The sequence below is a fragment of the Falco naumanni genome, chromosome 1, assembly GCF_017639655.2.
Source record: "Falco naumanni isolate bFalNau1 chromosome 1, bFalNau1.pat, whole genome shotgun sequence".
In the NCBI taxonomy this organism is placed as follows: Eukaryota; Metazoa; Chordata; class Aves; order Falconiformes; family Falconidae; genus Falco; species Falco naumanni.
Window position 1 is genome coordinate 107,853,128 of NC_054054.1, and position 18,620 is coordinate 107,871,747.

The 18,620-nt window shown below is 70.4% G+C and overlaps 2 protein-coding genes across 7 annotated transcripts; one reads left to right on the forward strand and one right to left on the reverse strand.

Annotated features, from left to right (window-relative positions):
• Window positions 1–38: 38 nt before the first annotated feature.
• On the reverse strand, window positions 39–8,984 carry GIT1 (GIT ArfGAP 1). 5 transcript variants are annotated; one of them, XM_040616713.1, is made up of 22 exons: window positions 8,852–8,983; window positions 5,534–5,667; window positions 5,339–5,451; window positions 5,137–5,242; window positions 4,960–5,046; window positions 4,710–4,840; window positions 4,531–4,625; window positions 4,410–4,452; window positions 4,183–4,209; window positions 3,840–3,888; window positions 3,685–3,757; window positions 2,948–3,045; window positions 2,755–2,866; window positions 2,555–2,682; window positions 2,329–2,481; window positions 2,023–2,250; window positions 1,860–1,913; window positions 1,517–1,603; window positions 1,356–1,429; window positions 1,077–1,259; window positions 874–937; window positions 39–772 (listed from the first exon to the last, which is right to left on the reverse strand). In XM_040616713.1, exons 1-22 carry the CDS (start codon window positions 8,901–8,903, stop codon window positions 560–562), a joined length of 2,304 nt encoding a protein of 767 aa, XP_040472647.1. In that variant the 5' UTR covers window positions 8,904–8,983; the 3' UTR covers window positions 39–559. The 5 variants fall into 5 exon arrangements, with proteins under 5 accessions (XP_040472647.1, XP_040472666.1, XP_040472638.1 ...); XM_040616732.1 differs by lacking the exon at window positions 4,183–4,209; XM_040616704.1 differs by lacking the exon at window positions 4,183–4,209 and having other exon boundaries at window positions 2,555–2,866; window positions 8,852–8,984.
• A 1,732-nt stretch (window positions 8,985–10,716) lies between these two features.
• ANKRD13B (ankyrin repeat domain 13B) lies at window positions 10,717–18,619 on the forward strand. Of its 2 annotated transcripts, XM_040616777.1 has the most exons (15): window positions 10,717–10,873; window positions 14,265–14,400; window positions 14,607–14,731; window positions 14,817–14,862; window positions 15,110–15,253; window positions 15,388–15,577; window positions 15,695–15,761; window positions 15,863–15,944; window positions 16,016–16,080; window positions 16,155–16,285; window positions 16,393–16,550; window positions 16,632–16,784; window positions 16,878–17,038; window positions 17,276–17,352; window positions 17,445–18,619. In XM_040616777.1, exons 1-15 carry the CDS (start codon window positions 10,763–10,765, stop codon window positions 17,653–17,655), a joined length of 1,857 nt encoding a protein of 618 aa, XP_040472711.1. In that variant the 5' UTR covers window positions 10,717–10,762; the 3' UTR covers window positions 17,656–18,619. The 2 variants fall into 2 exon arrangements, with proteins under 2 accessions (XP_040472711.1, XP_040472700.1); XM_040616766.1 differs by having other exon boundaries at window positions 16,393–16,784.
• The last annotated feature ends 1 nt before the right edge of the window (window position 18,620 follows it).

Here is an 18,620-nt window from a genome sequence, read left to right on the forward strand (position 1 = left end):
GGGCGGGACCCCCCATCACCACCAGAGCCAGGGGCCCATGCGATGCTCACACCTTTATTGATACAAATGTACAAGGACACATCTTACAGTAGGGAGCGCGGCCCCGGGGGGGGGTGGGGCAGGACGCCCGGGGAGGGGGGGCCCACGGGCGCCCCAGTCCAGTGTAACACTGCAGGCGGCCCCAGGGGTACCGGCCGCCCGGCGAGGGGCTTTGTGGGGGGTGGGGGGTACATCGCCACCGCCGCCACGGACAGCTACACGGGCTATGTACAGGATAAGTTAGGCATGCGCCGCGGGGCGGGCTGCGCAGGGGCAGGCAGGGGTCTGTACAGGGGGGATGCAGGCACCGACCCCGCAGGCTGAGCAGCAGCTCCTCGGTGGCGTGGGGGACGAGGTTGGGGGGAGGGGGAGGGGGGGGGGCCTCACCCCATGCCCCGACTCCCCAGGGGCTGAAGGCCACTCGTAGCCGTGCTCGCCCCAGGTGCCGGCTGCTGCCGGAGGGGAGGGAGAGATGGAGAGCACGGGGGCTGGGGGGGTGCGGGGGGACACGGGTCAGCGCTCACTGCTTCTTCTCACGGGTGGTGATGGTGACCAGCTGCTTGGCGGCCTTGGCGATGTCGTAGGCACACTGGATGACCTGCTGGGTCAGGAGCTGGTAGTCCACGGCGGCACCTGGCTCGGGCGGCACAGTCTTGCGGCACTCACTCTGCAGCCGGTAGGCGCTGGCGTTGAGCAGCCGCAGGGAGCTCCGCACCGTCTCCAGTGCTGGCTTCTGCAGCAGGACAGAGGAACGGCATCAGGAACCATGCCGGGGGCAGTCAACAGTGCCTGGTGGGGACCCCCCCACCCCAGGGACCCCCTAACCCCTCCTACCTTGGGGAAGAGCGATGCCATCTCCGTCACAGCTGAGTGGATCTTCTCTGAGCAGGGCACAAAGCTGGGGACAAGGAGAAGGGGTGAGCACTGAGCGGGGACAACAGCTCCCGGCCACGGGCAGTGGCAGGGATGGCCCCGTGTGAACACATCCCCCTGGCCCGGGGGTCCCGAGGGACCCCAAGGCTGTGCCCCAGCCCTACCTGTCATGCTTGGATTCCTGCGCCGCCCGCAGCAGCTCCTGGATGTTCTTGGTGACCTGCTCAGTTTTGAGGATGACGTCCTCAGTGCTGGGCAGCCCAGGGTCCAGCTCCCCGTCCAGCGGGTCCAGCTCATGGGGGAAGTCCTCGTCCTTGCTCAGCTCCACAAACCGCTTCCCCTCCATGCTGCAGGGACCAACCAACCCCCTGGGATCAGCGCCAGGAGCATGGCCCCATGCCCCTAAGGGGGCTGCCGATGCAGCCCCCAGCCCCAGCACTCACCTCATCAGGACCTCACCCGCCTGTGTGTTGTCGTAGTCGCTGTCAGTGCCGCTGCCGTGCCGGTCCAGCTTGCTCTGGAGGGGAGAGCAGCAGCGTCAAGCCCTGCCCAGCTCCAGGGGTCTCCCCACCCCAGGAGCTGCCCCCCCTCCCCAGTACATCACCATGTGCCGGGCACTGTCAGGCGGGCAGGAGAGCAGGGGGGAGGATGGGGGAAAGGGCACCGAGGAGGCAGATGGACCTTTCCGGATCTGGAGGAGGAAGAGAAGGAAAGCGGCGCTGAACAGGGCGCAGCAGGGTCCGGAGCCGACCCCGGTGACGTGCAGGGGAGGACGAGCACAGGGGACACCGCTGCCCTGCATGCAGGAACATCCCACGGCCGCCGTCCCCTCGAGGAGGTCCCCAGCCTGACCCAGGGGGTGCAGGGCAGCGGGGGGATGGGACGTCCTTGGAGGGCGACGGCCACCACATCCCATGCAGGAGCCGCCCGCGCCGCGGCCCCCTTACCCGGTACACGCTGGCCGGGATGTGCATGGAGTACAGAGCCTCGTCCTCCACCTCCTGGCGACACACGAAAGGTTACGGCCCCATAGGGACAGGACCCAGCACCCTGTGGGGCTGGGGGGGCCACCGCACCCCAAAACCCACCCGCCCACCCCGGCACACTCACGCCGGTGCCGAAGGGCTGCAGCCGCGTCACCAGCTCCTCCACCGGCTGCCCAAAGGGCTTCAGGGCCGAGCCCGGCTCGTACATGGAGAAGGCCTGGCGGTCCCGCCGGTGGGGGGGGGCCGTGCCCGGGGGGTGCCCGTGCTCCGGCCGCTCGCTGGGGGCTGGGGTTGGGTGCGCGGGACCCGTCTGCTGCCGGATCTGCGTGTTCTCTGCCTGCAGCTTGTGGATCTGCAGCCGGGGCAGGGGAGGTATGAGCGAGGGGAGGGGGGGATGCCGAAGGGGGAGTCCCACCGGCCCCGCACCCACCTCACGCTGCAGCCGGCGCAGCTCATCGCTCAGGCTGTTGTTCACCTTCATCAGCTGCTGCACCTTGGCCTCGGAGGCGGCCAGAGCCTTCTTCACCTCCAGGTACTCCTGCAGCGTGATGGGGCCATCCGAGAGGTCGGAGGAGTCCATGCTCTGTGGGGAGAGGGGCTCAGCGCCGGGGTCCCAGAGCCAGGGTGCAGGGCCGGGGCGGGGGTCCAGGGCTCACCCTGGCGCGGTTGTTGCGGGAGGCGTTGCGCAGCAGCTCCTGGTCTGTGTCCTCGTCAGAGGCGACGCTGTCGTAGTCGTGCTGGTCGTCCAGGTCACTCTGGCTCCGCAGCGAGTAGTCAAGGGCGTCTGGGGGAGGGCAGGGGGTGCTGAGCAGGGGCAGGAGGGAACGTGCCCCCCGCTTCCCTCCCCATCCCTCACCTGTGGGGCTCAGCAGACTCTTCCCTTGCTGCCGGCGCTTGGCTTCCCCGAGGATGTCGATGAGCAAGGTGGCAAACTCCCTGGCATTGAACCTGGCCAGCTTCTGCCGGCCCTGGGAGGGGGGTGTGGGGCAGAGGGGGTGAGCGGGGGTCTGAGTGCAAGGGAGGGCCACGGGGCCTGGGGGGGGGCTCACCTGGTTGCGTGTGGCCGAGTACTCGGGGTTGACGGGGAGGAAGGGGACAGCGCTGCGCTCCGTCACCAGCGTGCTGTGGTTCTGCGTCGTCAGCCAGACTGCAGGCAGGCACCCAGCGTCAGACCCCCGGGGGGCTGCGGGGGCCAGACCCCCCGGAACGAGCGGGCTGCAGGGCCCGGAGGCGGCGGCGGAGCCGGCAGGACGCAGGCGTGGGCGCGGGGCCAGCCTTTTGGGCTTGGGAGCAGAGCCCGGCCGGGCTGACGGGAATTGCCTCCCCCGGCCACCCTGCAGGGCCGAGGTCCCCCCCCGCGGCCCCCAGCAGGGACCCCCCGCTCCTCACCCTTTGGGGCACGGGCTCTCCAACCCCCCAGATGGCAGGGAGAGGGCTCGGTGTGCCCGTCAGTGCCCACCCCGCCATGGGAATGGGGTGGCCCCCACCCTGCCAACCCCCAGCTGAAGGACACCCCTCCGGGGTAAGCCCCTGCCCCCGGGGGTCCCGGCACCCACCTCTGGCAGCACCCCAGCCCCAGCACCCAGCGGTGGCCCCTCGGCCGAGAAAACCTCCCGGCCGGAGGAATGAAGAAGGAGGGGCCTGCGGTCCCAGCGGACGCATCCAGATCGGGGGGAGCGCGGGGCTCGGCCACGGCCCCACCGGCTGCTCCTCCCCGCGCCGTGACGCCCGTCACAGCCCCCCGGGAGCTGCACCCCCAGCCCCAGCCCCCCACGCCCCCGCTCACCCGCGTCGTTCTCCCGGCGGTCCACCTCATCGTAGACATCCATGGCCAGCTCCTCAAAGAGGCGGTTGCTGAGCTGCAACAGGAGCGGGAACGGCGTCAGGCGGGATGGGGGAGCGGGCAGGATAGGACCCCCTCCAGCACTGACCCCTACTCACCGCTTGCAGCTTCTTCTTGGCTGCCTTGGCCAGCTCGGAGAGGTCCAGGCTGGGGGGGCGTGGGGAGGGGGGAGACACAAAGCAGGGGTTATTCCCGGCCCATCCCCACCAAAAAGGTCCCCAGCTGCACCCCACCGGGACAGGGACACCCCCCCCCCGCCCCGGGCATGGCGGGCTTCACCAAGCAGAGCTGGCGGGCAGGCACAGGGGGACAAGTTGGCCGGGGGTGAGCGGGACCCCCCTCCCCAGGTGCCAGGCTGGGCCAGGTGGCCGGGGCTGCAGGGGGGGCCCATGCCGGTGGCACGGGGGGGGCCCCCGGAGCCGAGAGCCAAGCGGACAATACCTCTGTGCCATGCACTTTGGGCGCACCCTGCGCTCCGGAGAAGGCAGCGGAGGGAAGAACAGGATAAAGGCGGATGTTAAACGCGCGGGCACGTGGACCCCCCCGCCCCCCCCAGGGATGCTCCAGCACCATCACAGGCAGGTGACCGGGGTCCCCCCCTCGGCCCAGCGGGGACGCTGGGGGGGACGTGGGACAGGGCAGCGTGGCCACGGGCGCTGGGTACTCACCTGTCGGCCATCTGTGGGATGATGTAGTGCCCGTTCTTGTGGTCTGCACGAAGAGCGGGGTGATGAGCGGGGCCCCGTGCCCCCCCGGTGTAACCCCTCACCCCGGGACCCCCCCGCTCACCCGGTTTCCTGCCGCAGAGGTAGAAGGCCAGCCGGTCGGTCAGCTCATACTGGCACTCCACCAGCCGCTCCGCCAGCTCGTGTTGGGCTGCCTGCCTGTGAGAGGACGGGCAGGGGTGATGCCCACCCTCGGAGGGGGGGTGCAGGCAGGGGTGGCCCCCCCCCTTTCCCCACCCTCACCTGGCATAGTCAATGGGGGTCCGGCCGTTCACGTCGGGCGCCCCGGGGTCGGCACCATAGACCACCAGCAGCTCTGCCTGCAGGATCTGGCCAGCCTTGGCGGCCACGTGCAGCGGCATGGTGCCCTTCTCCTGCGGGCACGGGCAGCCTCAGCCCCGCAGCCTGCCTGCCTGCCTGCCAGCCGTGGTGCTGGGCCTCCCCACCCAGCCCAGCACCCTGCCCAGGGACCCCCAGCCCTGCCAGCGCTCACCGGGTGGAAGAAGTTGGCCTGGGCGCCCAGCGAGAGCAGGCGCAGGCAGGTCTCCAGGTTGCCTGTCCGCACGCTCGAGTGCAATTGCTGCGGAGGGGAAAACTGGTAAGGGCGGGGGGGAATCTGTCCCCACAGCCAGGGGGGTGGGAGGGCCCGCACCCCCACCCCGTGTCCCACCTTGCTGAGGTCCTTGGCAGTGACGCCATCATCGTCCCGGCAGGGCAGCTTGTGGACGAAGGCCAGCATCTGGTACTTTGCGCGGATGAACTCGGACTTGGTGGGGCTGGGGGGGGTTGGGAGGGGGGTGGCAGGTTGCAGGGTGAGGGAGGGGCGCACGGCTGGCGCAGACCCCCTCCCCATGTCTCGGGGGGGCACTTACTGCACTTTGTCCTGGGGATTTGCCTTCCGGCGCCCGCTCTGCACCTGGGCCGGATCCAGCAGCGAGTGCTCCCAGATGGAGTTGGCCCCGTTGCTCGCCAACGTGTGCACCATCTGCAGGGGAGAGGCAGGGCCCGGTGGGCACGGGGGTCCCCACGCGTGTCCCCCCCCACGTCCCTGTGGGGCCAGCACCCACCTGGAGCAGGGTGGTGGGCCAGGGGCTGTGGCGCAGGTGCTTGACGATGGAGATGTGGCGGCCCAGGCTGCGGTGCACGCTGCAGCACTCATCGCAGATGAGCACCCCGCGGTTGATGGAGGCCCAGCCAGGGTCTGGGGGGTGGCACGGGGCTGTCAGCGGGTGTCCCCACCACGGAGCTCCCCTCCCCAGGCGGTCACCTCTCCATCCACCCCGCTGCTGGGGGGGGGGGGGGGGGGATGCGTTGCCACAGGAATCGTTTCCCCAGCGACAGCGAGGGGCCTAGCCCATCGCCAGGGGAAACCCACAGGTTTCCCATAGCAACCAGGCACCAGCCAGAAGAGGGGGGCAGGATTTGGCCTCCCCCAGCAGGAGGGCGGCTGGTGGCAGGGGGGATGCCAGCCCCGTGGCAGCGCACCCCCAGCAGGGGCACCCTGACCTGCTGAGCACCCAGCGAGGCCGTGCACCCCGAGCCCCCCAGCTGGGCATTTTTGGGGGGGGGTCCTGGATGATGGCAGCATGTCCCCAAGTGGGTGGACACCCGCAGCCTGCGGGCTCCCATAGACAGTGGTCACCAGCTCTGCACCCCAGGCCAGCCCCGCAGGGCAGCCCGGCTCTGGGGGCAGGTGCCACGGCCCCCCCATACTGCCATACCCCCCCAGCCCCGGCTGCCGGCCCTGGCCGGCCGGACTGGAGCCCTTTGTGTCCCCACCGGGAACAAAGGGCCGTTTGAGTGGCCGCGCCGGCCCCGCGCTGGCACCGGCCCCAGCACCCGCGGGGGCCCCGCTCCTGTTGGCCGGCAGCTCCCCACACCTGCACCCCAAAAAATGGGGCGTGGGGCTGGCCTGGGGTGGGGTCCAGCCCCACAGCATGGCTGTAGGGCAGCAGCTGCCCCCGGCAGCACCAAAAGCAGGATTTGGGGACCCTCCCGCCGGGCCACAGCCCCCTCCCATAGCATGTGACCAGGCACAGGGTGATGATGCTGAACAGCCCCTGGGTGGCCACCCAGGGGGGGTCCTGCCAGCCTCTGCCCAGCCCCACCACACCTGATTTCTGTAGGGCCTACACAAACACTGCACCGCCCCACAGCAGGGGAGCCCCAAGGCTGAGGGGTGCAGGGTCTGCAGCGGGGGCGGCAGCACTGGCCAGCCACGATGGCCCCGAGGGTGTGATGGTGGCCCCCAGGGGGTGATGCCAGCCCCGCAACCCCGCAGAAGAAAGCTGCTTTCCCCATGTCCTTCCTCCCCACAAGGTCCCAGCTCCCTCCCCAAGCACCCCTCCAGAGCCCCGGGGCTGCCGTTTTGGGGGGCACCCAGCTCTGCAGTGCTGCAGTGCCCCAGAGCTGAGGTGGGGTGGCTGGGGGGGGAGCAGTAGCCCCCCCAGCCTGGCAGCCGGGTGCACACAGATGGCAGCGCCTTGGCAGCCGGCGTGGCGGCATCTGTGCCTTCGCACCCGCTGCCCACGGGGCGCTGCCGGGAACAGGACACTCTGCTGTCGGGGGAGCCGGCCGGCGAGGCTGCCTGCGGCCCTGCAACCGGGAGCATCCAGGGTACCCCCCTGGGGTGGCACCCCCTCCCACTGTGGGGGTGGCCGGGATGCGGATGGGCGTCACAGCGGCTCAGGGAGCGCTGGCACGGGGACACCCCAAACCCTGGGAGGATCCCGGAGCCCCGGCACACCTCTGTCCCTGCGCTGCGACCCCCAGCCCTCGGCCCCACGCTGGGGAGGGGAGGTCTGGGGCCAGCTGGCATCCCCGCATGGAGCCAGCGGAGCGGGGTTCGGCTAAGGGAGCCCGGGCAGAGGGACCAGGGTGCTCCGTGCACACCCCAGCACGCAGGGCCCGGCAGTGCATCCCCAGCAGCGGGTGCTCCCAACGTGGTAGGAAGCGGCCTCTGGACTTTATAACTCATTTCCTCACATGGCTGCCAGGCGATAAGAGATTGGAAGAAACTGGTTTCCATTTCCCCCTGCCCCAGCAGGGAACCTCGGCACCGCCCCGGGCACCCCGTGCCCCCCACTTGCCCGCCAGCAGAGGGGCCGGGCCCAGAGGCCAGCCAGCCCCGTGCCCACGCGTGCCGCTGGATCTCCTGGCAGGATCCGGCCATTGGCGCGTGGCCGGAATAATTTCAGCACAGCCTTGGCCCGCGGGCAGCTTTCCGGGGCCGGCTCCCAGCGAGCCTCCCCGAGCGAGCCTCCACTCTCGGCCCCGTTCATTCATCGCCGTGGGGCCACCCGCGCTGGCCACGGGCAGGGTTTGGGGGCCCGGCCCTGCCACGGGGAAGGTTTGGGGGTCCAGCCCCACCACGACGCCCATGGGCTCATGCCTGGTGCGGGGGCTGCGGGCACTGGCACTGCTGGGGATGTGAATCGTCTTGCCCAGGCTCAGGCTCCGGCTTGCAGCGGCCGCCGGCTCAGCCCGCCTGCACCACCAAGCCCGGATCTGGCCGGTGTGGGTGCTGGCTGGGGGGTGTGGGAGGGTGCGTGTCCCCCACCCCACCACTGTTGGGGTCCTCGGTGCTGCTGCCATCAACTGGCACGTCCCCAGCCCACGCCAGCAGCCTCTGCGCTGAGGGGTGCCAAGGCTGTGGGTAGCGCGTGGGGGCGTTGGGTGCAGCGGGGGGTACACTGGGTGCACCGAGGGGGCACGAGGGGGTTATCTGGGTCACGTTGGGGTGTACTGGGAGATTCCTAGAGGGGGGAAAAGGGTGTGCACTAAAGAGGCCCAGGGGCCTCACCAGTGTGCCGCACTGGGGGTGCATCAGAGGTTCTGAGGGCCCAGAGTGGGGGACACAGTGGGGGTCCCCAAGGTGTGCGCTGCAGCGTGCTGAGGGGACTCACCGGGGGGGGCTTGGGGCACCCAGGGGGTGCAAAGGGGCCTCGCTGTGGGGTGCGGGTGATGCACAAGGGCTCTCTGGCAGCATACCGGGGGGATGCACCATGGGGCGCAGAGGGGGCTCATGGGGTGCTGGGGAGCACCATGGGGCGCAGAGGGGGCTCCCGGGGGTCCTAGGGACGTACCAGGGGCACCATGGGGCGCAGAGGGGGTTCATGGGGTGCCGGGGGTGTTACTGGGGGGCACCACGGGATGTAGAGGGGGCTCCCGGGGGTGCTGGGGATGTACCGGGGGGCACCATGGGGCGCAGGGGGGGGGGTCCGGGGGCTCACCGGGGGGTCCCGCAGCCGTACCTGGCAGCGCGAGGCAGGCTCCGGCCAGGCTTCGGGGGCGGAGGGGCGAGGGCCCCGCCGCGGGGGGGGGGGCGGCGGCGCACCGGGGCCGTGCCGGGGGGGCCGGGGCCGTGCCGGGGGGGGCGGCCTTACCTGGGGCGCTGCAGTCGGCGCACACCTCCGCCCGCGGCGCCTTCCGGGACATCCTCAGCGGCGAGGCGGGCCCGGGCCCGGGCCTCTGCGCCAGCGTGGGGCGGCGGCGGCGGCGCCCCCGGGCCCGCCGGGGGGGCGGGGGGGCGGGCGGCGGGGCGGGGGGCGGCGGGGGCCCGGGGCCGCGGCGCGCCGGGGGCTGCCGGCTGCTCCCAGCGCCCGGCGGCTCCGCAGGAAGCGGCGCAGGCCCGGCCCCGGCGGAGGAGGGGCCGCACCGCCCCCGCCCCGCCACCGGCAGCGCCGCCGCGGCCGCCCCGCACCGGCACCGGCACCGCCCCGCACCCGCACCCGCACCCGCACCCGCACCGCACACCCCCTCCCCCGCTTCCGCACCGCACCTGCGGCCGCGCCAGCACCCGGTCCCGGCACATCCCGCTCCGGGTCGGGTCCCGGTCCCGGTCCTGGTCCTGGGCAGCCCCCCTCCCCGGTCTGGTTCCAGCCACGGGCACCCCCGGCCCGGTTCTGTGCAACCTGGCCTGCTCTCGGGCATCCCCGGCCCTGCTCCTGCTTCTGCCCCTGCTCCCGGGCATCCCTTGGCCCTGACCCCGTTCCCAGGCCTCGGTGCCCTCCTGATCCCATTGCCAGCCCAGGGCACTGTCCTGGTCCTGATCCCCGCCCGGGCACTGTTCATCCCCTGCTCCGGTGCTGGGCACCCCTCCGGTGCTGGTCCCAGCCTGGGTCCTGCGCATCCCAGCCCCAGCCCTGGGCACTCATCTTGGATCCAGCCCCAGTCCCGTTCCCAGTGCCCACTCTGGCACTGGGCACCCCGCTGCCAGGCACCCCCACCTTACCCCCATCCCGGGCACACCTTGGGGTGCTGTGTGGGCAGCCAGGGTTGGCTGACCCCTGTCTGTCCCAGCAGTGCGGGCAGGTTGCTGCACTGGGGATGTGTGGGGGTGGGCCACAGCACCCCGGGCTGCTCAGCAGGGGAGTTTGGGGGTGCTGGGGACCACTGGGGTCTGTTCCCTGCTCTAGGGTCATATATGCCCTCGCAGCAGGGGGGAAAACCCAGCCATGGCCATGAGGACCCTGCAGGCAGCCACGGGGGTCAGACCCTCACGGCACAGCCCCCCCCGAGCAGGAGCCACCGCAGCAGGGTCGCATCCTGCCCCCCAGCCCCACGGGCCAGGCCGCCGGGCCTGTGCAGCCAGTGACCTCACCGCTGGTTGCCGAGGTGATGGCGCATGACGTCATGGGGCAGCGGGGCTGGCGGGGAGGTGGGGGATGCTGTGCGGGAGGGGGGGGGGGGGGGCCACCGCCACCTTTGTCAGGGCTGAGCGGAGTGAGGAGGGGGCAGCGGCCCGGGGCGGGGGGGCGGCGGGTGGGGGGCCGCAGCGTGGCGCCGGCAGAGGCCCAGCCTCGCATTGTTCTCGGGCGGCAGCCGGAAAATGCGACGCCCGCCCGGGAGGAACGCGGGCGGAAAAGGAAACGGGGCTGGGGGGCCCGAGCCTGCCGCCGCCCGGGGGGGGCTGGGGGCCCCCGCACCCCCGTGCCCCCTGCCTTCGCCCCTGCCCCACCATGGCCCATGGGGGGAGCGGAGGTCAGATGGGAAGGGGGAAATGGGGGGGGGGGGGTGTTAGGGGGGCTAAGCGCCAGCGGGGTGACCCCTTGCAACGCCCCCGCGGGGTGGGGGGCCACGGTGATGGGCTGAACGGTGCGTGAGGGGTGGGGGGGGCGAGGAGGAGGAGGGAGGGGGCGATGCGGGCAGGGTGACTACAAGTCCCATGAGGCCGGGCGGCGGGGGGCGCGGGGGGAGCACCGGGCGGGAGGTGCCGTGCCCGGCCCGCCCCGCGCCCCCCCGCCGCCCCGCCCCGCCCCGCCGCGCCCGCCGCGCCGCTCCAGCATGCACGGAGGATGCTCGCGTCTTGCTCAGGCAGGAAGGGGCCGGAGGGCAGGTACCCGCTGCACTACCTCGTCTGGCACAACCGCGCCCGCGACCTGGACCGGGAGCTCAGCGCCAAGCAGGTGGGGGGGGCGGCGGGTTAGGGGGGGAACCCCCGGGCACGGCCCGGTACGGCCCGGTTCGGCTCCGGGCTGATGCAATGCTGCCGGGCTGCGGCCGGGCTGAGGATGGAGATGAGGGTGAGGGTGGGGATGGGGGCCCTCCTGCGTTGGCAGGGCTCGGGGGGGACGACGGGTGGCGTCGTCCCCCTGCACCCCCAGCCTGTGCCAGCGACCCCCGGCGCCGGCACGGAGCGGTGGGTACCACCCGCAGGTCCCCTGCATCCCCCGCCGCACGCAGCCCCAGCATCCCTCCCCACGTGCCCCCGGCTCCCTGCTAGGCCTCTAGCGGGTCCCTGGCACCCCGACTCGCACCCTGCTTCTTGGGGTGCTGCTAGCCCTGCTTCTCGGGGTGCAGCCCCCAGCTCCCCACCCTCAGACCGAGCCCCTCACGGGGGACACGCAGGGCTCTGGTGCTACCGGGATGCAGCCCCCCAGCCCCAGGAGGCCAGGTGGCTTCCTCTCAGGGTAGGGGGGACACACGGTGTCCCCCAACCCGGGACCCCCCAGCTGGCCGGTGATGGAGCAGGGCCGCAGGCGCATCCCCAGGCAGGTTCCCAGCCTCCCTCTCCCCGGTGGCATTGCAATTCAGGTAATTAAAACCCAGCCCCGAAGACGCAGGAAACCACAGGCGCTGGAGGGAGGCCGGTGGTGAGGTTGTGGTGAGCATCCCTGCTCCTCGGCCCAGCTCCGGGCACCCCAGGGTGCTGAGGGCCGTGCCGGATGGACCCCAGTGATGCACAAAACAGGGGGCCACCGTGCCACGATGCTCCTGCCGGGATGCAGGCGATGGCTCCCGCCACACCCGCCTCCATTGTGGGGGCCAGCCGGGAGGCTGCGCCAGCATCACCCCCCACCCCATCACCAGCAGTTTTATTTCCGTGGTAATTCGGGGTCATTTTTCCCAGGAGCCCAGCGCGACAGAGATCAAAGCTGGGTGCAGGCGGCTCAGCAGGCACGGGGAGATGCAGGGGCTGCGAGGGTGGCTCTGGCCCCACTCGCCTGCAGAGGGGTTTTCTAACCCCCCCAGCCCGGCCAGCAGTGGGGCTCTGCCATGGCTCCTCCTGCTGCTATTTGCAGGGTGAGAGCAGAGCCGGCCCTGTGTGCACCCCTGGGGTGCGTGGGGGGGCCCATGGGTGCTGCAGGCCAGGCGCCAGGGCAGGTGGAGGTTTGGGGGAAGGAGGTGGGAGCCAGCCCAGGCCGAGCCCCCCACCTCTGTCCGGGGCATCCAGGGACATGGCTTAGCCCTTCTCCCTGCCAGAGCACCCCCTGGGTAAGTGGGTTGGGGCTGGGTGTGATGCTGGGTGTCCCCCTGCCCAGGGGCTCTGCCCTCCTGCCACCCCAGGGACCTGCACGGGGGCACTGGCACTGCATGCCCACCCCGCCAACGTGCGGGTGTTTGGGGTTGGGAAGTGCTGGGGCAGCTGGCAGTGTTGCTGCTCTCCATGTCCCCCATAAGGACCCTGGGTAGGTCACCCCTGAATTGTCACCGTAAGCTGCCATCCACACTAGCCCCCACCCAGGGAGCGAGGGCCAGTGCGTCCCGTGGCAGGGACAGTGGGAGGACGCGGCAGGCAGGACACAGAGCCCCTTGCGCCAGGACACCCCCCACCACAGCCTGCCCCACCACGCGTGGCAGGGACCTGGGGCTGCACAGTGACAGCGACACCCAGCACCCCCTCCCTGTGCCAACCCGTGTCCCCCGCAGCTACCCGGGAGCTGGCACTGGGGTCCCCCACCCCGGGGACAGCCCTGGCAGAGGGGATGCACTGTGCCACATTCCCAACTGAACGCCATCCCTGTCCCTGTCCCCATCCTCGGTGGGTGTCACAGCCCCAGGACGGGCAGCGCTCCGAGATCTGTGCCGCAGCCCCCCCGTGCCGGAGCCGTGCCAGGGCCTGGGACCGAGCTCTTGCTGGTGAAAACTGGGTCACACCGTCTCCCCTGGGGCTGGCTCCAGGGCTGTGTCCCCGGAGCAGGGACCCTAGTCCTGCCTGGCACTGGGGCAGGGCTGAGGCTGGGGAGCCCTGCTGAGCCCGCAGCACCCGTCCCCCAGCTGGGGGGTGATTGGTTTAATTAGAGTCATTTCATTAGTGCAATTAAGAAGCAGCAGTCGTCTGGAGAGTGTTGGAGCAGCATGTTGGCTCCTGGGGAACTGGGGGGCTGTTTTGCTCTGTCAGTGGGGGCAGCCTGAGGTGTCCCCCAGCCTGGTGAGCCCCTGGGGATTGGGGGGGGGTGACGGCATGGGGATGCCCACAGCCTGGGCAGGGGTGGGACATACCTGGGGCAGAGTGACTGCAGGACATGCCCAAGAGCACGGCAGGGACTTGCTGCAGGTGAGAGCCTGGGCACCCCAGAGCCCACCCCCCACACCTGCCCAGCCCTAGACACCTCTGGGGTGCCCAGTCTCAGCTGGCACCTCTGGGTCCTGCACCCCAGGTTTGTTCTCCCATGGGTGGCCTCCCCAAAGCCCATGCCTTGATTGGGGGTTCATCCCCGCGGCCTCCTGCCCGTCAGCATCCAACTGCCCCTCTCCTGCCACAAGGCTGGGTGCTGGGGTCGTAGAGGCTGCCCCCGCCCCCCGCTCCATCACCCCAAGCCACGTCCCCAGCCCTGGGCACGGGGGCAATGCTGCACCCTAGGCGGGGAGCGGGACCCGTGGGTGCTCAGGGTGCCCACCGCTGCCGCTGGTGGGCGAGGGATTCCTTGGGGCTGGCAGGGTGCCAGGCTCCAGGCTTGGCACAAACAATCGCAGCCCCAGCGCGCAGCTCCCCAGGGCCCGGGGATCCTCCAAGCAGCCGCTCCGCTCACGCAGCCGCCCCCGGCTCAGGCAGGGGAACACGTGCGCCCGCCGCAGCCCACGTCGCCTGCCGTGCTCCCGGCACCGATGGAGGGGGGCTGCCGGCAGCTGCTGCCTGGCAACTGGGCAGCAGCCCCCCCGCAACCTCCTAATCCCAGAGGTGGGGGGCTTTTCCCGAGCTTGCAGCTGCATTAAGCCATGCAGAGCTCTGTGCCAGGGGCATCCGTGCCCCCCGCTGCGCTGCCATGCCCTGCTCCATGCCTGTGTGGTGGGTGCAGCCCAGCCTGGCCATGCCGAGCCGTGCTGGGTGCTGGCAGCCCCCGCTGCACTCTCCCTGCCCTCCCTATGGGTCTGGCAGCAGCTGTGGGGAGCAGGGAGAGCCTTTTGGGGTGCATCTCTTGGGGGAGCTCAGGGATGATCATGCTCTCTGAGATACCATCAAACGTTGGCCGCTTTCCCTGGCCACTCCGGCCGGGAGCTTCATGTCTGTGGGGGGGTGCTGGGAGCCAAGGTCCGGCCACCCCAGCTATCCCTGAGCCCCCACCCTCCTGGCAGGCTGACATTGAGCAGCTGGACCCCCGAGGACGCACACCCCTGCACCTGGCCACCACGCTGGGCCACCTCGAGTGTGCCAGGGTGCTGCTGAAGCATGGTGCCGATGTGGGCAAGGAGAACCGCAGCGGCTGGACAGGTGAGCTGGGGGGGCTCACTGCCTCCCTCCTCCATCAGCCTGCCCTGGCACAGGCAGGGGCACGCTCATCCTGGTGCCACAGCTCCCCGAGGGACAGGTCACGCGGTGGTACATGCACGTGGCTCCTGTGCAGTGGCCAGCGGTGCCATGCCATGCCACACCGTGCTGTGCCACTCCCCTGGGCACGGCTCCTCTCTGCCCCGCAGTCCTGCAGGAGGCTGTGAGCACCCGTGACCTGGAGCTGGTGCAGCTGGTCCTGCGCTACCGCGACTACCAGAGAGCCATCAAGCGCCTGGCTGGGATCCCCATCCTGCTGGAGAAGCTGCGCAAGGTGACCTGCCTTCAGCGGGGGCCGCCAGGGCGGAGGGGGGGACACTGGCCACGGGCTCCTCCTGACCCTGCTGTGCTCTCCGCAGGCCCAGGACTTCTACGTGGAGATGAAGTGGGAGTTCACCAGCTGGGGTGAGCTTGGGGCAGAGCACGACTGGGGGGGAGTGGGAGTTTCCCAGCAGAGTCCCCCAGCCCCAGCATCCATCCCCCAGCCAGTGGACACCTACCCCCTTGCCCTTCGCCCCCCATGCTTGCAGACCCCTGTCCCACCAAGGCGTCGGGTTCCCAGATGCATCCCCCACCCAGTTCAGTGCTGCCAGCCCACTCGGGGGTGTAGGGTGGCCCCATCCCCAGCTGGGCTATCGCCATCTCTCCCCAGTGCCGCTGGTGTCCAAGATCTGCCCCAGTGACACCTACAAGGTGTGGAAAAGTGGCCAGAACCTGCGGGTGGACACCACGCTGCTGGGCTTTGACCATATGACCTGGCAGCGGGGCAACCGCAGCTTTGTCTTTCGGGGACAAGGTGAGCTGGCATCGGGGTCCCCCCCTGCCCTCCCTGGGGAGCACTGGCAGAGCCCCTTGGCACTGCAGTGGGGCTGGGTGACGTGGTGTGGGGACTGTGGTTGTCCCAGTGTACGTTGACCCATCTCCCTGCAGACACCAGCGCAGTGGTGATGGAGATCGACCACGACCGGCGGGTGGTCTACTCAGAGACGCTGGCCCTAGCCAGCCACGACCAGGAGGTGCTGCTGGCTGCTGTGCAGCCCACCGAGGAGCAGGTGATGGGGCGGTTGACGGCCCCCGTTGTCACCACCCAGCTTGACACTAAGAACATCGCCTTCGAGAGGTGGGCTGGGGGCGGCACCAAGCCCACCCCCAGGGCTGTGCAGCCCCCCGGGGTGCTGGCACCTTGGGCTGTCTGAATGAGACCTTCCGTTGGTCACGGTGCCCTGTATCACCCCAGGAACAAGTCCGGGATCCTGGGCTGGAGGAGCGAGAAGACGGAAATGGTGAATGGGTACGAGGCCAAGGTGAGGGGCGGGGGGGGTGGGCTGCCGGGGGTGGAGAGCTACGGCCTGTTGCGACTGGGGGGGGGGGGATCCACCTCTGCCATTCCCCACTCCTCACCCAGGTCTACGGCGCGTCCAACGTGGAGCTGATCACGCGGACACGGACCGAGCACCTCTCGGACCAGCACAAGGGCAAGAGCAAAGGTGGAGCCAGCGCAGACCGGGTGGGCAGGGGGCTGCGCCGACCCTGGCCCTCACCCCCTCCTCTCCCGCAGGCAGTAAGACCCCTCTGCAGTCCTTCCTGGGCATTGCCGAGCAGCACGTGGGGCCCAACAACGGGGTGAGTGTCCCAGGGGTCTGGGGGGCAGCCCCGCAGTTGGACCTTACCCCTCAACCCGCCGGGCTGTCCTGCAGACGCTGATCACGCAGACCCTGAGCCACGCCAACCCCACTGCCATCACCCCCGAGGAGTACTTCAACCCCAACTTCGAGCTGGGCAACCGGGACATGGGGCGGCCCATGGAGCTCACCACCAAGACACAGAAGTGAGGGGGGAAGGAGCGTGTTGGGACCCCCTTGTCATCCCCCCGATCGCTGCAGAGCCCCCGGGAGGGCAGGCAGGGGTCCCCAGCCCAGCACCTGTCCCCGGCAGGTTCAAGGCAAAGCTATGGCTGTGCGAGGACCACCCGCTGTCCCTCTGCGAGCAAGTTGCCCCCATCATCGACCTCATGGCAATAAGCAATGCGCTCTTCGCCAAACTGCGGGACTTCATCACCCTGCGCCTCCCGCCCGGCTTCCCTGTCAAGATCGGTACGGGGGGGGGTCTTTGCTGCCAGCGTGGGTGGCACAGCCAGCTTCCCTCCCTGCTTTTGGTTTTTCCCTTTCCCGCAGAAATCCCCATCTTCCATATTCTCAACGCCCGCATCACCTTTGGGAACCTCAACGGGTGCGACGAGCCCGTCAGCTCCCTGCGGCACAGCCCCAGCAGCGAGGCACCCTCGCCCAGCAGCGACTCCTCCAGCGTCAGCAGCTCCAGCTCCCTGAGTATGTGGGGTGGGGGGGGACATGGCTGGTGGCAGGGGGGGTGACAGACACATAGGGGGGTGCCCAGCCATGCTGCCACCTGTCTCCCTGCAGCCTCGTGCCGGGTGTGTGAGATGGACCCGGCGCTGTTTGAGGTGCCGCGGGGGTACAGCGTGGTGGGCACCCACCAGGACGCCCTGCGGGAGGACGAGGATGACCTGCTGCAGTTCGCCATCCAGCAGAGCCTGCTGGAAGCGGGCAGCGAGTACGACCAGGTGGGTGCTGCCACCCCCCTGCCACCTCCTCCCTCCCTGGCTGGGAGACCCTGCTGCCCACCCTGCCCCCATGCTCACCCCAGGATGCTCACCCCACCTTGCCCTAACCCTGCATCCCGTGGTGGTGGGTTGGAGCTCATGCCAGGGGCCCAGGTTTTGTGGTGCTGGGGCATGGTCAGGTTTTGGGGTGCTAAGGGGTGGTCCCACCCTCCAAGCACCCCTCTGTCTGGGCCACAGGTGACCATTTGGGAAGCACTGACCAACAGCAAGCCGGGCACCCACCCCATGTCGCACGAGGGCCGCCGGGGAGACAGGTTGGTAAGGTCCAGCCAGCCCCCCTGGGGGAGCGGGAGCGGGTGCTGGCCTCACAGGGGACCCGCGCTGAGACCCTGCCACCCCCCGCCAGGACTCCCCAGCACACAGCAGCTCCCAGGCCCCCCGTTGCCCCAGCCCCAGGGGGCGGCAGGGGGCCCAGCGCCCTGTTCCCCAGCTACGCGGAGCAGCTGCGGCTGGCCATGGCACTGTCGGCGCGGGAGCAGGAGGAAGCCGAGCGCCGGACGCGGCAGGAGGAGGAGGACTTGCAGCGGATCCTGCAGCTCTCACTAACGGACAAGTGACCCCGCGCCCCTGCTGAGCCCCCCCACCCCAATGGGGCTGGGGACGCGGCCGGTGCCGTGTATGGAGACACGGAGGGGGACTGGGGTGGGGGGAGCCAGCCCAAGAACTGCGGAGGGCAAAGGGGGAGGGGGGTGCAGGATTTGGCCCTGGTGTGAGGGAAATCGTCCCCATAGCCGGGGTGGTGCTGGGGGGGGGGAGCACCCCACAGCAGGATAGGGTGCGGGTGGGTGACAGCCCTGCAGCTGGGGTGGCGGGGACCAGGGGGGACAACCCTATGGACTGTACCCCACCCCTGGGACAGTCCTAGCCCCCCCCAACCGTCCTATGGGGTGCTGCTCAGCCCCTCGCCCCGGGAAGGCGGTGAGGGGCACATCCTGCCCCAGATGGGGGGGGCCTACTGGTCACAGGGGGCCCTGGGGTGCCTGGGACCCCCACGGGGCCATCCCAGCCCCCTCGGCCCCCCTGCCCAGGCGCTACCAAGTGCACTTACCCGGGAGCTGCTCTGCCTGCCAACGGGGGGGGCTCAGCCCCATTGCACCCCACAGCCAGCGCGGGGCTGCACAGCCGCCCCCCACCCCAGCACGGGGGTCTGCTGGGGCAGCCAAGGGGGTGCTTGCAGAAGCCCACCCGGTGTCACCCCCACCTTAACTCCTGCTCGCAACCCCCTCTGCCCTGCTCCGATGCCCCCCCTCCTTGGCAGCACTGCACCCCCTTGTCCTGGGCGCTGACCCTGAGAGAAACCTTATGTCAAATGGTGCTAACCCCCGGCCCCCCCACCCTGGGCTGCTCCTCCTTTGCACACGGGGGGCTGGGGGCTGTGGGGGGGGCTGGGCTCGCTCCCCTGGGACTTTTCGTAGCTGGCGCCCCCCCCTCATGCACCCCCACAAGCGACATCTGGGCCAGGGCCGAGGGAGCCTGAGCCGCTCCAACTGCGGCCACCACCAATAAATGCTCTTTAACGTTT

What these genes read in the sequence shown, in the direction of transcription:
- ANKRD13B (XM_040616766.1), top strand. Translation starts at nt 10,763, where the DNA reads ATGCTCGCGTCTTGCTCAGGCAGGAAGGGGCCGGAGGGCAGGTACCCG. An exon ending in TGCTGGAGAAGCTGCGCAAG is followed by an intron (nt 14,732 to 14,816) that starts GTGACCTGCCTT and finishes TGCTCTCCGCAG; the next exon opens with GCCCAGGACTTCTACGTGGA. An exon ending in CTTTGTCTTTCGGGGACAAG is followed by an intron (nt 15,254 to 15,387) that starts GTGAGCTGGCAT and finishes ATCTCCCTGCAG; the next exon opens with ACACCAGCGCAGTGGTGATG.
- GIT1 (XM_040616704.1), bottom strand. Translation starts at nt 8,903, where the DNA reads ATGTCCCGGAAGGCGCCGCGGGCGGAGGTGTGCGCCGACTGCAGCGCC. An exon ending in AATCCCCAGGACAAAGTGCA is followed by an intron (nt 5,243 to 5,338) that starts GTAAGTGCCCCC and finishes AACCCCCCCCAG; the next exon opens with CCCCACCAAGTCCGAGTTCA. An exon ending in ATCCCACAGATGGCCGACAG is followed by an intron (nt 3,889 to 4,409) that starts GTGAGTACCCAG and finishes ACGCCCCCCCAG; the next exon opens with CCTGGACCTCTCCGAGCTGG.